The 13,204-nt window shown below is 38.1% G+C and overlaps 1 protein-coding gene across 1 annotated transcript in view; it reads right to left on the reverse strand.

Annotated features, from left to right (window-relative positions):
• FLT1 (fms related receptor tyrosine kinase 1) overlaps nucleotides 1–10,520 on the reverse strand; it is a 51,520-nt gene extending 41,000 nt beyond the window's left edge. Inside the window, exon 1 of the mRNA XM_072134349.1 lies at nucleotides 10,165–10,520. Coding sequence (XP_071990450.1) covers nucleotides 10,165–10,225 — 61 coding nt within the window. The 5' untranslated portion in view covers nucleotides 10,226–10,520. The remainder of the gene's footprint in view (nucleotides 1–10,164) is intronic.
• Between the last annotated feature and the right edge of the window lie 2,684 nt (nucleotides 10,521–13,204).

A 13,204-nucleotide genomic window follows, 5' to 3' on the forward strand; every position in this document is an offset into this window, starting at 1 on the left:
TTCGGTGATTGGTTACGGGCAATATACAAAGATTTGATTTTAGACAGCTCTATTACTCCACATAAAAAATGACCAGATCTGGTTAAATTACACCAAGTACCTAACCTTCCCTTCCAGGGAGTTCTATCTTTGGCTATTTTTTTTTCTTCTCAACAGAACAATGTATGTAATAAGGTTTATATCATATCATAATGTCACAGCAAGGAACAGAATGTAGATTCATTAGGTGACATCCAGTTTGTATAAAATGTTCAGCCAAACTTCATTTGGCACAATCCAAACAAAAGGGATTGGGCATGATGAATTTTAATATGTCCAATCCGTTATACTCAAAGAAATGTGCATAAGCTGCAGGTGCCGGCTTATTCCCCTTCCCATTGGAAAACACATCCAAGCTAGGCTGCATGTGTATGTGGGATTATGTGTAGGCTGAATAAACTTTAAGCAAAGACTACATGAGGACTTTAGGCTCCTATATGATGGGATACCACAATCCCAATGTTTATATATAGGGGGAAATTATTACAATTCAAACAGGCTTAGATAAAAGTGAGGCTAAATGATACTTATTCTGTATCTGCTGACTCCAGGTAAATCTGCCAAATACTAGACTCCATATTCATTCAGCAGTTTCCCCAACATTAATGACTATAAGCATGGTAAAGCTATCTTCATGGAATGGTTAGTGGTAACAGGGTTTGGTCTCCATGTTCTTGTGGAAATCAAGTGGTGTCACCCAATATGTATATAATTGCCCCAAAAATAAAGGTGGCTGGTTGCCCCAAGTAGATCCTAAGTTATAGTATTGGTAGATGCCAGGTTAATATAGAGGTAATCATAATAATCCACAGGGTGTACTCTACCCATACAATTCTGTAAAATACAAGATAATTAATAACCATTATTGATATGACAAATGGAAAAGTACAAAAGTCCTCAAGTTCCTAGGCTTCCTAGAGCAGGGCCTTATTCTGAGGGCTCCATTTGGAGTCTTAGAGAAACTCTTCTTTAGGCCTTTATGGTACAGAAATTGTTCATTTTCCATCCATATAAAACATTTGCTTGATCACTTTTAATTGGGATTGGGAATATTTGGTATCTTTGTACACATAAGATGCATCATATTGAGATCTGGTGGGTTAGTTGAGACACAGCATAAGGGTTCATACACACAAACGGTAGCAAATTCATGGCCCTGTAGCCTTCTATTGGGCATGTTCCCAGGAGAGGTGAGGCCGTTGGTGGAAATCGGTGGAGTGAGCAGCATTCAACCACCAGTTTCCGACAGGGCAAAAAAAAACAGCACACAGTCCATTGCTTGGAGACCAGGAAATGCACACTAAATCCAAGTCTTAATTGCAAGAATATTTTGATACCCTCTAGGGTGACTGTGGCCCAATTGGGGGAATTCATGAAACTGGCATTTAGAATATCCATAGTGGCTTGCATATCGGAGAAAGTCCGAAACTGGTAGGGACAGGGAGATTCATAGGTTTTTTCCACCATAATGAGTCTACCCCAATGTGTACTCTAGGAAGCAGGTAAGTCCACTGAAGGGTTCTCCTTGACCATCTTCTCCACATCATCAGAACTATTGGTAAATAATACTCATATATGGTTTAAAGCTTTGTGAATATTTATGGTCCAAGTTTAACAGAGAGTTTTCCACTAACAAGGGGAACAACAACTTGGATTTAGTCATAAATCATATTTTAGATTGTTAGGAGAGAAGAGAGAGCCTGAAGAATGAGCTATTGGACAGCCAGTTCAGATTTTTCTGAAGTCAAACAAATCAAAATTTTCAATATAAAAAAAGTTTGTTTACCCCATAACACATGATGATAAATAATAATATGTCATAAAAATCAGAAGCAGAAATAAAACAGCAAAATCAAACTTTTGTGCAGCCGGTCCATGAACTGGAGAAAGTCATGGTAAAGGTCTCACTGTTGGAAGGCATAAGGCTAGGATGTTTTGGAGGCTATGGCATTGTACGGGATGTGTTAGATTGTCACGATAAAATGTGATAGGTGGATTCATTGGTGACTCATTATCATCGTCAAAAACATTCTGTTCTGCTTTTAGTTTTCCTATAAGATCACATTTCTTGGTAATGCCATGTCACATACTGTACAAGAAATACTCCTACACATTCTTGAGAGATTAATAAAATCATCTTCAACCACCCCCAAGTTTCCAGGTTCCGTAACCAAGACGGAAATTAGACAATCGGTAACATCAACCACACTGAAGAGGATTCGGTAGACATTGCCCATTCAATTTAACCACATTCAAATGTGACACAACTGCATCAATAGCTGAGGTTTTCGTGTATCGTGTTGAGCTATGGCGGTCATATGAGCCTAGTTTCGTAAGAACAGCTGACTATGTAATGTATCATTAACGTCTTGAGTCTATTAGGGTAGATTTGCCTTGTCCTACCAAGTCCTTAGCGCAATTCAATTACCACCACCCATTGAGAACATATATATTCTCATCCGAGGCAAACAAGAACCATAGCTGTCTGTCTGAAATGTATGGACAACTATGGTTGGACAGTCCTAGACAACATTGACCTTATCTTGTTGAGATAAACTTGGTTGTTGTTTACCATAGGCATCTAGATGAGCTTGTATGGTTGTAACAAGAACAGATTAGTTTGCCCCATCCTCTTTTAGATAGACAAGGTAAACCTGTGCAAGTCTATCTGAAGAAACCAAAGACTGCAAACAATAGGACAACTTTGATTGGGCTCAGGTTCAGATTGCATATACAATGAACACTTGTAAGCCTAAGTGGTCATAGTATCATAGTGGATAAGACTGGAAGAAGATGTAGGTCTATCAAGTCCAACCTATTGGTCGGGATAATAATTGTCCTCTGTAAACGAGGCGACTGTTAGTTGGAAAAGGAAAAAACTATTATTTGTGAGCTTTTTGTTATTTATTGGCAGCAATACAACAATAATTGAGATAAAAAACACTAAAATGATTGAAAGTTATGAATAACCGTTGAGCTAAAAATTTCTGAACAAAAGCCGGTCAATATGTGCGTGTTACATACATATGTTGGCCAAAGTAAAAGGCCCTTACATACGTTTTTCATAAAGGTTCCCTGCACTATCTGTTGCCTATTACTGGATTTAGTAAGTGATCATGATATTTCCAGCAGGATGTTCTGACATAAAACTTTACAGATCACTCTCAGGGTCGTCCATTCAAATTGACAGTAGATGCATAATTACATCTAAATGTTAACTGCCTGAAATATATTCCTGGGGTAATGAAGTGTGATGAACTTTGCAGGAAAACCACAAAGTATTAGCCAAAAACAATACATGCAGAAAAGCAAAAACAAAATAAAACTTCAGATTGACCTCAAAATATTATGCAATAATCATGATCAAAATATTCATTGTAAAATAAGAGTCCTCTAACTTTCTATACTCAAAACCAAAAGTACCCTCAACCTAAAGTTTCATGACTGCACTCAGTTACGTAAGTATAATTCAAAGCACAAGACAATGGAAGAACATCTACATTGGATTAAGGTCATCTGAACCTAAGAATTTGATGTCAATGTCAACTTGATGTTCAATTACTCCATGCCCAATTCTTTCATTCTTGAGATAACTGTAAGAGAATTATTCTATTTTACCGTTGTGTGACACATAGACATTTTTTCTTAGCCGTTCTTATGAGTTAGTATAAAATCTTCCCTGCTCTACCACGTGCCACGTTACAATAATATTCTTAGTAGATACATTGCTTTTGCAGAATATGAAGGTCTTCTCTCCAATGTGGGAAGTGTCCAAATAAGGAATCTTATACCATGTCCCGAACATGGGGCGCATATGATATTTGAATCATTTGGATTTAGTTGGCACACATATCACAAGTTTTTCCATCTTGAGACTTTTTTTTGGCCTTCCTGCTGGTCAGATGTATTTTAGCATTTTTTGCCTTGTTGGTCTGTAGTGAATTTGCAAGTTTTTAAAACAAAAGTCTCCAAAAGTCGCAATCAGTTCCCCAGCTAACTTCTACACCTGGTCAGGGGAAGCCATAGATTTGCGACTTTTTATCAACTTTTTAAAAAAGTTGCAACTGAGCACACGAACCATGACAAATCTAAAAAATTAAAGAAAAAGGCAAGCCAAAAGTTTGACACATGTACCCCTATGAGTATAATTTGGTTTTCAAGACAAATTAGTGAACTGAATAACAAAACCAAAAGAATTTACATAGAAGTTGCAATACAAGACAAGGCTTGTATTTGCAAAAATTAACAAAAAATTGCAAAAACTTCCCAAAAAAGAAAAAAGATTTGAGTTCCAGAAATGTCATCTCCACATTGTGATTACAGTGTTGGGGTGGGAAGTCTGACTTCCTGCATCTTCTATCCCAAGGAAGGTGATCTGCAGATATTACATAAAAGAAGACAGGTCTGAGTATCATAGAGCGCTAGAGGAAATCAAAGTGGAAACACACAGGGGACAAAGAGCATTGCACTCAGGTAAGAGGAAGGAGATGAGCTATTTATAGGTAGGGGACTGGGAAGAACACAGCCAAGGATATGGGAAAGTCATTTCCTTCTGATATCAGGAAAAAGACTATTTAAGGTAATTAGGAAAAACAGGGATGTCCACTTGCGTAGAAGAGACAGGAACAGAGGAGAAGTCGGGACAGACTGTGACATGAGAGAGCTGGGGCAAATTGACAGGAATCAGAGGTGTGGCTGGAGTAAGAGGCTTCCCATGACTCATTGACGCAAATATTAACAAATATTCTGGTTTTCTGTGTCCATTTCCTATGGCGGATACATACAATAGACTGTCCTGTCCTATATCTCACTATATCCAGATCTAACCAAAAGAAATGATGGCATGTTCAACAACCCTCTATGTTCTTGTCTAAAGTATAATGTTAGACTAATTCTAGAAGGCACCACTTGGCAGCTTTTAGGGTGTCTGTGTGTTCAAAGTCAACGACAAATGACAGCATAAATCCAACTCAAAGTGAAAGAAGAAGGACACTTGATACACCCAGACATAGCAACATTTCGGAATCACGTCTTTTTCAAGCTTCCAAATGTTGCTGTGTAAACTCTTTCACTTTGTATTGGAGTGCGGCTGCATTTACTTGTTGGAATTTTAATCTGTATATGTGGTACAAGGCTTAACAGGTTATGTGCACCCAACACAAACTGATTGCTATATTTTGTATACTGATGTTGCCTATTATTATATATGTGCTCAAGGCCATATAGATGGCCTATGCATAGATCTACTCCCTTCAGATCTTTATAATCTAATCCAAATTACCCCAGTAACTCATCTGCCCCATACCAAGGACAAGGGATAAGCAACCTACATATTGGAAAGGTGGGGCTCTATCTCATTCCCCAAGCAGTGTTTCCAGGATCCCTGTGGTTCCTTGAGACCTGATGATTCCAATGCTCAAAGATGTTATACGAAACAGTAAATATATCGGAGCCAAATTATAGACATGACTTATAGACCAAAATATAGAATCTTTAGATGACCAATTTCTGACTTGTGGCGACAAGTGGAACACGCAGAACATGCTGAGAATTTGTCGTTTTGCAGCTGCCTTGCCCTTTACACTTTGTCTGTATGCTAATAAGTTCTAAATTTAGTCCTCCTAAATTTCTTTTGGAAAAACTGAAAAAAAAATCAGGACGCACATATTGGTCTGTACTGACTTGGCACCTGTACTGGTTCTCTACATCACATAACCCACCACATGGAGATGATCAAATAGACCAGGCAAAAAGGGCACCTTACAGCTCATGAACTCTATGAACTAATTCAATGGAATGAACCACAATGTTCCCTCTGACTGAGCAAACTGTAACACATCCAAAGCCAGGAGACTAGACGTAGCATCTGTGATAGAAAACATGATCTGTGAGCTGTGTGCACTTCTATGGGACCCGAAAGCTTGTTACGAAACTGCACACATAGGTCGCAACAAGCCAAACGCTCTTTGTTGGGACGACAGCCTTGTGATTTGTAACTAGAAACATCCCCATGTCCCTGGCATTGTGCTGTTTGTGCATGGACAGTCATTGGGTAATTGTAGCATATGCTCCTAAATAAACACATCCAGAGCCGATCCTTTCCAGGGCTCATAAAGATTGGCTTCTAGATAGCTCTAACACGTTGGGTGCACTGTTTATATCATATTCCAGCACAGCAAGTCTGTGTCTTCAATGGAAATGTAAACCGACTAATCTGTACTGATACACTCAGCTTCCTCTGAATCAAAGCTTCTTATCTGGTCAAGCAGACAGTGACTTCTAGAAGGATATCACAAGGAATTCTCTAATCCGGCGACTATGACTCAGCTGCATTGTTCAATGGCAAAATGCATTCCTGGAAAGAAGGGTCGGAAGATGCTTCACCTTAAATTGAGTTCGCTGCCGTAGCCTTATATCAAAATTTCACAAAGTAGAATGTCTAGTTAGTACCCTACCCCCAGGAGCCAACCCTTCTAGTAACATACTGTACCTGCCTCAATTTACTCACAGCATGATTCAATACCGGCACTGTTGCAGAACTACAATTCCCAGCATGCCCTGATAACCAGAAAGACTGTTAGACTAAGCTAGACTAACTAGATTACAGCAAAGAGCAAAGGTTGTAAGGCAGTGGTCCACCAGTTGTTGCAATTTCCTCCATACTCCATATGGGCGATCATGATATTCTGGGAATTGTAGTTTTGCTACATTTGGAGAGCCATAGTATGAAAACCTCTAACATAGAGATTCCATGATGAAACATATTTAGAATAAACATTCCATTATTACATTCCTCATGCCAATAGTCTTTATACTTGGGTTTTCCCAAACAGATTGAGAGCCACTGATCTATACATCCATATCATCTCTCAAATTTAGCATTGTCCCCATAGGGCTAAATAGCCTCTAGTCATAAACCTAATAATAATAACTATAATCATAATCAAAACCATCATGAACATCACCTTTATCATAAGATCCACATAAGCATCTTCCATCTTATCTACCAACCACTATACAGGCGGTTCCCTAGTTAAGAACACTAGACTTACATACGACCCCTAGTTACAAATGGACCTCTGGATTCTGGTTATTTGCTATACTTTAGTCCTAAGATACAATAAACAGCTATAAGTTATAAAAGGTGCCTGCAATGAAGCTTTATTGTTAATCCCGGTTCTTATGACAACCCAACATTGGTCACAGAGAGCAAAAAAAATTTGACTGGGGTTACAATAATAAGGTCTACAGTTCCGACTTACGTACAAACTCAACTTAAGAACAAACCTACAGAACCTATTTTGTACGTAACCTGGGGACTGCCTGTAATAGGATAGTGACTAAATAAACTAATATCAGTATCTGAAACCATGAACGGGACAATATAATGCATTGTGTAACACTGACCCCCAAACCAAGTGATCATTGGAGTCACAAACCTCTGTCCATCCAGTCTAGAGCAGTTCTGAAAAACTATTCTAAAAAATTTGAAAAAGACACAATGCTATCAATATCAAAGTCTTTAATTGTCTTCAATTTGTTTGCTTGAAATATGTAATAGATTTAAAATTTTTCTAAATCACCAAAATGTTCAACTTTTAGACAAAATTTAAGACAGTTTGTTGCAATTGATGACTCCTGTTTTGGGTGAATAATCATTTGTGGTTCCACTGCTGTTATCATTCCAATGCACAGGTTCATCTTCTTGCTGGTCAAAGTCATAGAAATACTAATCTGTGAAGAATGATGGGAAGTTCCCACAAGATCTGCCTGTTGATACAATCTTATGTGTCTTCTCGATGGTTCTCCAACCAAGAAGCATAAAAGATACAGAGATAGATGATATAACAGACTTAAAAAGATTCAAACCCTCAATATTCAGATACAAAACAACATAAAATCTTCACCTAACCATTTCAGACCTAAACATTGCACTACAATCCCAGGTATATAATACAATACATAAAACAAACAGAGACACAAAACAAAGTAACCTTTGTACATCTAACACCACATTGTACATTGCACAGACCAAAACCACATTTGTAGTGTAGGGTCTAGTAAAAAATTTATAACTGAGGTTATGCAATTTCTGGTAACAAGCACAAGCTTCAGGATGTTCAGGATGACTTAAACCAGCAGTCTCTAACCTAGGACTCAACTGCACAACTCCATCTCCAATCGTTGTCCAGGTATGCTGGGAGTTGTAGTCTTGTAGCAGAATAATATGTTTAACTGTAGGATACATGCTAGATGTGTATAAAATCATGACCATGTATTTTATCAAGACTGATACTATGTATTGGGCCGGATGTATCACAGTTGGGGTGCACTAGTTTTGGTTTTGCGCCTAAATAAGGGGCATTGATGCACCTGAATTATCACAATCTTCCTATTAATCACTTGTCAGCATTATTTTATGACTCCACTATATTTTAGGAGCAAAATAGGTGCAATTCCTGGTGCTGGCACAGTACTATGTAATAATTCCAGGATCATACAATAAGATGCATCCAGTATCATCATATAATTAGATACATCCAATATACTACTATGTAATATATCCAGTATCACACTATAACATACCTCCAGTATCTTACTATGTAATATATCCACTATCACACTATAAGATACATCCAGCATCCCACTATAAGATATATATAGCATCTTACTATGTCATATATCCAGTATCATGCTATGTTATACATACAGTATCTCACTATAAGATATATCTAGCATCTTACTATGTAATTTATCCACTATCACACTATCACATACCTCCAGTATACTACTATGTAATATATCCAGTATTATGCTATGTAATACATACAGTATCTCACTATAAGATATATCCAGCATCCTACTATCTAATATATCCAGCATCACACTATAACAGACTTCCAGTATCTTACTTTGTAATTTATCCAGTATCATGCTATGTAATACATACAGTATCACACTATAAGATATATCCAGCATCCCACTATAAGATATATCCAGCATCACACTATAAGATACATCCAGTATCATCATACAATTAGATAATCCAATATTTTACTATGTAATATATCCAGTATAACACTATAACATACCTCCAGTATCTTACTATGTAATATATCCAGTATCATGCTATGTAATATATCCAGTATAACACTATAACATACCTACAGTATCATGCTATGTAATATATCCAGTATCATGCTATGTAATATATCCAGCTTCCCACTATAAGATATATCCAGAATCCTACTATGTAATATATCCAGTATCACACTGTAAGATACATCCAGCTTTGCACTATAATACACATCTAGCATCCTAATATGTAATATATCTAGCATCTTGCAATGTAATACATGCAGTATCACACTATAAGATACATGTCCAGCACCCTACTATATAATATACCCAGTATTACACTATAACATACCTCCAGCATCTTCCTATGTAATATATCCAGTATCACACTATAAGATACACACCACATCATGCTATGTCATATATCCAGCATCTTACTATGTGATATATCCAGTATAACACTATAAGGTACATCCAGCATCCTACTATGTAAAATATCCAGTATCTTGCTATGTTATTTATCCAATATCAAACTATATCATACATCCAGCATCATATTATGATACATCTCCAGTATTATTTTTCAGTATGTACTATATTCGTATGTAGTATATTTACAGGTAAATATACCCAGCATCATACTATATAATACATCAAGTCGCACACACGTTTCTATACCCATCATAATATTTCATATGTACAGTGTAAAAAATGTATATATATATATAGTAATATATGTATCAGACTATGCAATAAATAATCCATCCTACTATGTAATACATCCAGTATCGTACATATAATATGTTTCTAGAATGCATCCACATTGTAGCCTTATAAGTTTAGGTAACAGTTCACTCCTTACATTTTAGGTTACAATAAAACCCATCTAGCTATTAGACCTCACATGACACATGTTTGCAGCAAGGCATGCTATGACCAGTGGTTCCAAATCACATTAACATTACAGAATAATCATTATATATGAACTATATACATGTGAATTCTTCTCCATCACTAATAGGACATCATCATATGGGATGCACCTACCTGTAAGCATCAGGCAACCAAAGACCAAGCACAGCATTGCCACAGTGACACAGCTTAACATCTCTAGGTGAGCAGTAATATCTGTGCCCTAGATCCACAATGAGGAGCTACTGCTCAGAGATGAGTGGAAGGATGAGGCTCCAGTTAGAGGTGTCCTCCCTGGTCCCCAGGCTGGGAGTGCTGAAAGTTTTATCCTGCACCAGAGAGCTATCCAGCAAGTCTGAGAGCTCCTCTCTCCTCTCCAGCTTCCTGCTAAATGCAGCACTATACAGCAGTGTGTCCTGAGCTGCAGAGTGGGAAGGAATATCCTGAAGGACAAAGTGCTGGAACCCCAGGGAGATATCCATTCATTATGTGCAGCCAAATTCTCACACCCCTGATATAACCTCTTCTAACTGATGGCATGTGCAGCCACTCCCTGGTCCTGACATCACTCAGCCCCTGGTATAAAGGCAGCTGCCCCACCACATGCAGTCACTAACTGGTCACAGCTGCAGGGGCCACATCTCCGCATTGTTTCATCTACGCCTCTTTAGGGTCACACGCACACCATGCTAGAAGTTCATAGTACCCTGCAGGCGCACAATGCCCCCTCTACCCTATGGTCTGCTGTTATTACCCAGGAATGGAGACAGATTATTTTTTTTAGCTGAATGTAACAAACAAAATTCAGTGTTTGTGTAGTCAGAGATACAATGTATCTATTGTACATGGAGACCTTATATAGACTGGCATAAAATGTCATATAAAAGGACTAGATACTAGATTCCGATTTACTGTACGATTGGTGTTTTATGATGTTTTATGTCTACTGTATCAGGAGTTGAAGTAATATTATTCTTTATTTATAGAACACAATTAATTCCATGGTTCTGTACAATTGGTAAGGGATTACTTTATATTACATTAATACAAGAAGAAAATAAAGTACAAGATGCAAAATCTATAGAGATCTGAAAAATTGGGAACAGGACCCTGCCCATGAGGGCTTACAATCAGTATGGGGGGTAGATGGAGACATGAGGTGAAGGAGCAGAGCAGTGCACTTATTGTGCTATGTAGGTGATCTCGTACAGGTGGGGTTTTCAGGTTATGTTCCAGAGTATGGGGGAAGCACAGGAGAAGTCCTAGATGCGGTTGGGAGATGTGTGGATGGTAATAGAGTGAAGCTGAAGGTCCTGGGAGGAACAGAGATTACACGTAGGACAGTATTAGATGATGAGTTCAGATATACAGTATATAGAGGGGACAGGTTATAGACAGCTTTGTAAGTCATTTATAAAAATAATTCTTTATTTATATAGCGCACACAGATTACGCAGCGCTGCACAAAGCATGTCAAATTTATCTCATCTCTGTCTGTTTTGTCTTTTTTCCGTCTGCTACTTTGGTAATTTACCAATCTCTCTGTTAAATGGGATTTTTTTTCAGATCTCTTTTTGCAACATTTGTTACAAATGTCTAAAAAATGTGACTTCTTTCCATTTTTCCGAAGTTTTACTTAAGTATGGTTTTCGTCTGGAGTCCTTTGCGTCAAAAAATGTTGCAAATTTAAGTCAATTTGAAAAGATCATTTGCAACATTTAGCACATCTGGAAAGGAAGATAAATGTGTCTTACTGACGATAAACTAATATCCGGCAGACTTCAGTGCACATTTCAAAAAGTCCTCAAAAAGGCACAAAAATTGCAACGGGCCAAAAAAGTCTAAAAAAAGACTGAAAAAAAGGAAGAAAAATAAAGATAAATGACCCCCATTGTTAACATTTTAAACTGGATTTGTTGTACAATGGGGAACCAGCGGAGAGACAGGCAGAGAGAAGAGGCAGAAGAGAAGCGAGGAGACAGATGGATTAGCCGGGCAGCAGAGTTTAGGATGCTGAAGATAAGACTGATCTTTCATTTTCCTATGATGTCTGTTGGACACATCAGCCGCTTGGTTGCTTTAAAGAAAGGCAGAATGTGCTGGTCTACTAAATTATGCTAAATATTCTCCAACACGCTCATTGGCCCCGGATTACAGGCTGCTCCTCCTGCAACTGAGAGAATAGAAACCAGTGCAATGTAGCTTCACCTCCATGCACCACTATTAGCAATATAATCACAATATCACCAAAACTTAGCAGTGTTCCTTCTGACCAATGGAATCAGAAATTGTGATTAGCAAAAAACCCAAATAAAAGGTTCTTTATTGGGCCCCATTCACACGGCTGTCGTGGGGACATACATCCAGCCACAAATTTGCAGGTGGACATACGTCCCCATAGATGGAGATGGGGAGACAGCCTGTAAAGCTACAGCATGGAGGGTAAATCCTCCAATCAGCGTAATTTTAATAGTTGATTTTAGAAGGAAGGAGCCCATGGATAACAAATATAAGAAGGTTACCACAGTCACGGTGCCTGGATCTATGAGTAAGTGTCCCTGGTTTATCATGATGGATTTTCCTGGTGGATTTCCTAAAACACCAGGTTCCATGGACCAGAAATAAACTACAAACATTCTGGCTTACAAAAATATAGTGAGGACAAGAGAAAAATCAAAAACCTTCTAGTTATGAAAGCAACTATTGGCTTCCATCAACTGCCCTGTTGGGCAGACAATGGCCTCCTAATCTATATAAAGTTTACGTAAGGTAATTGGAATATAAACAGGCCAATAAAGAAGCGATGAGGCATGAGTGACCTGGAAGACCTTTAACTTCTGCTTCATCCCACATATAGACTCATGCCCCATTCAATGGGTTTAGCAGGCTAGGGGTTAATTACATAGGAACTAAGTGTCAGCATCCAATTTCCATCCATTTCATTGTGCCCATAGTTACAGGACAATAGCTAATAAATGGACATATATAGCCTGTACCCAGCCCCACCTAAGTATCTGCAGGCCTTTATTTTTAGTGCCTCCTAATCGTAGTCACTTCTGAAGTCTCGGTTTCCCGGCGTGGATTAGTAATAAAACGGGAAGAGCACGATCCAAGTTAATTTCTAGCCCAGAAAGGAAACGCTGTTTCCTGTATTGTACTAGCTGGTGCCAACAAG

The sequence above is a fragment of the Engystomops pustulosus genome, chromosome 2, assembly GCF_040894005.1.
Source record: "Engystomops pustulosus chromosome 2, aEngPut4.maternal, whole genome shotgun sequence".
Classification (NCBI taxonomy): Eukaryota; Metazoa; Chordata; class Amphibia; order Anura; family Leptodactylidae; genus Engystomops; species Engystomops pustulosus.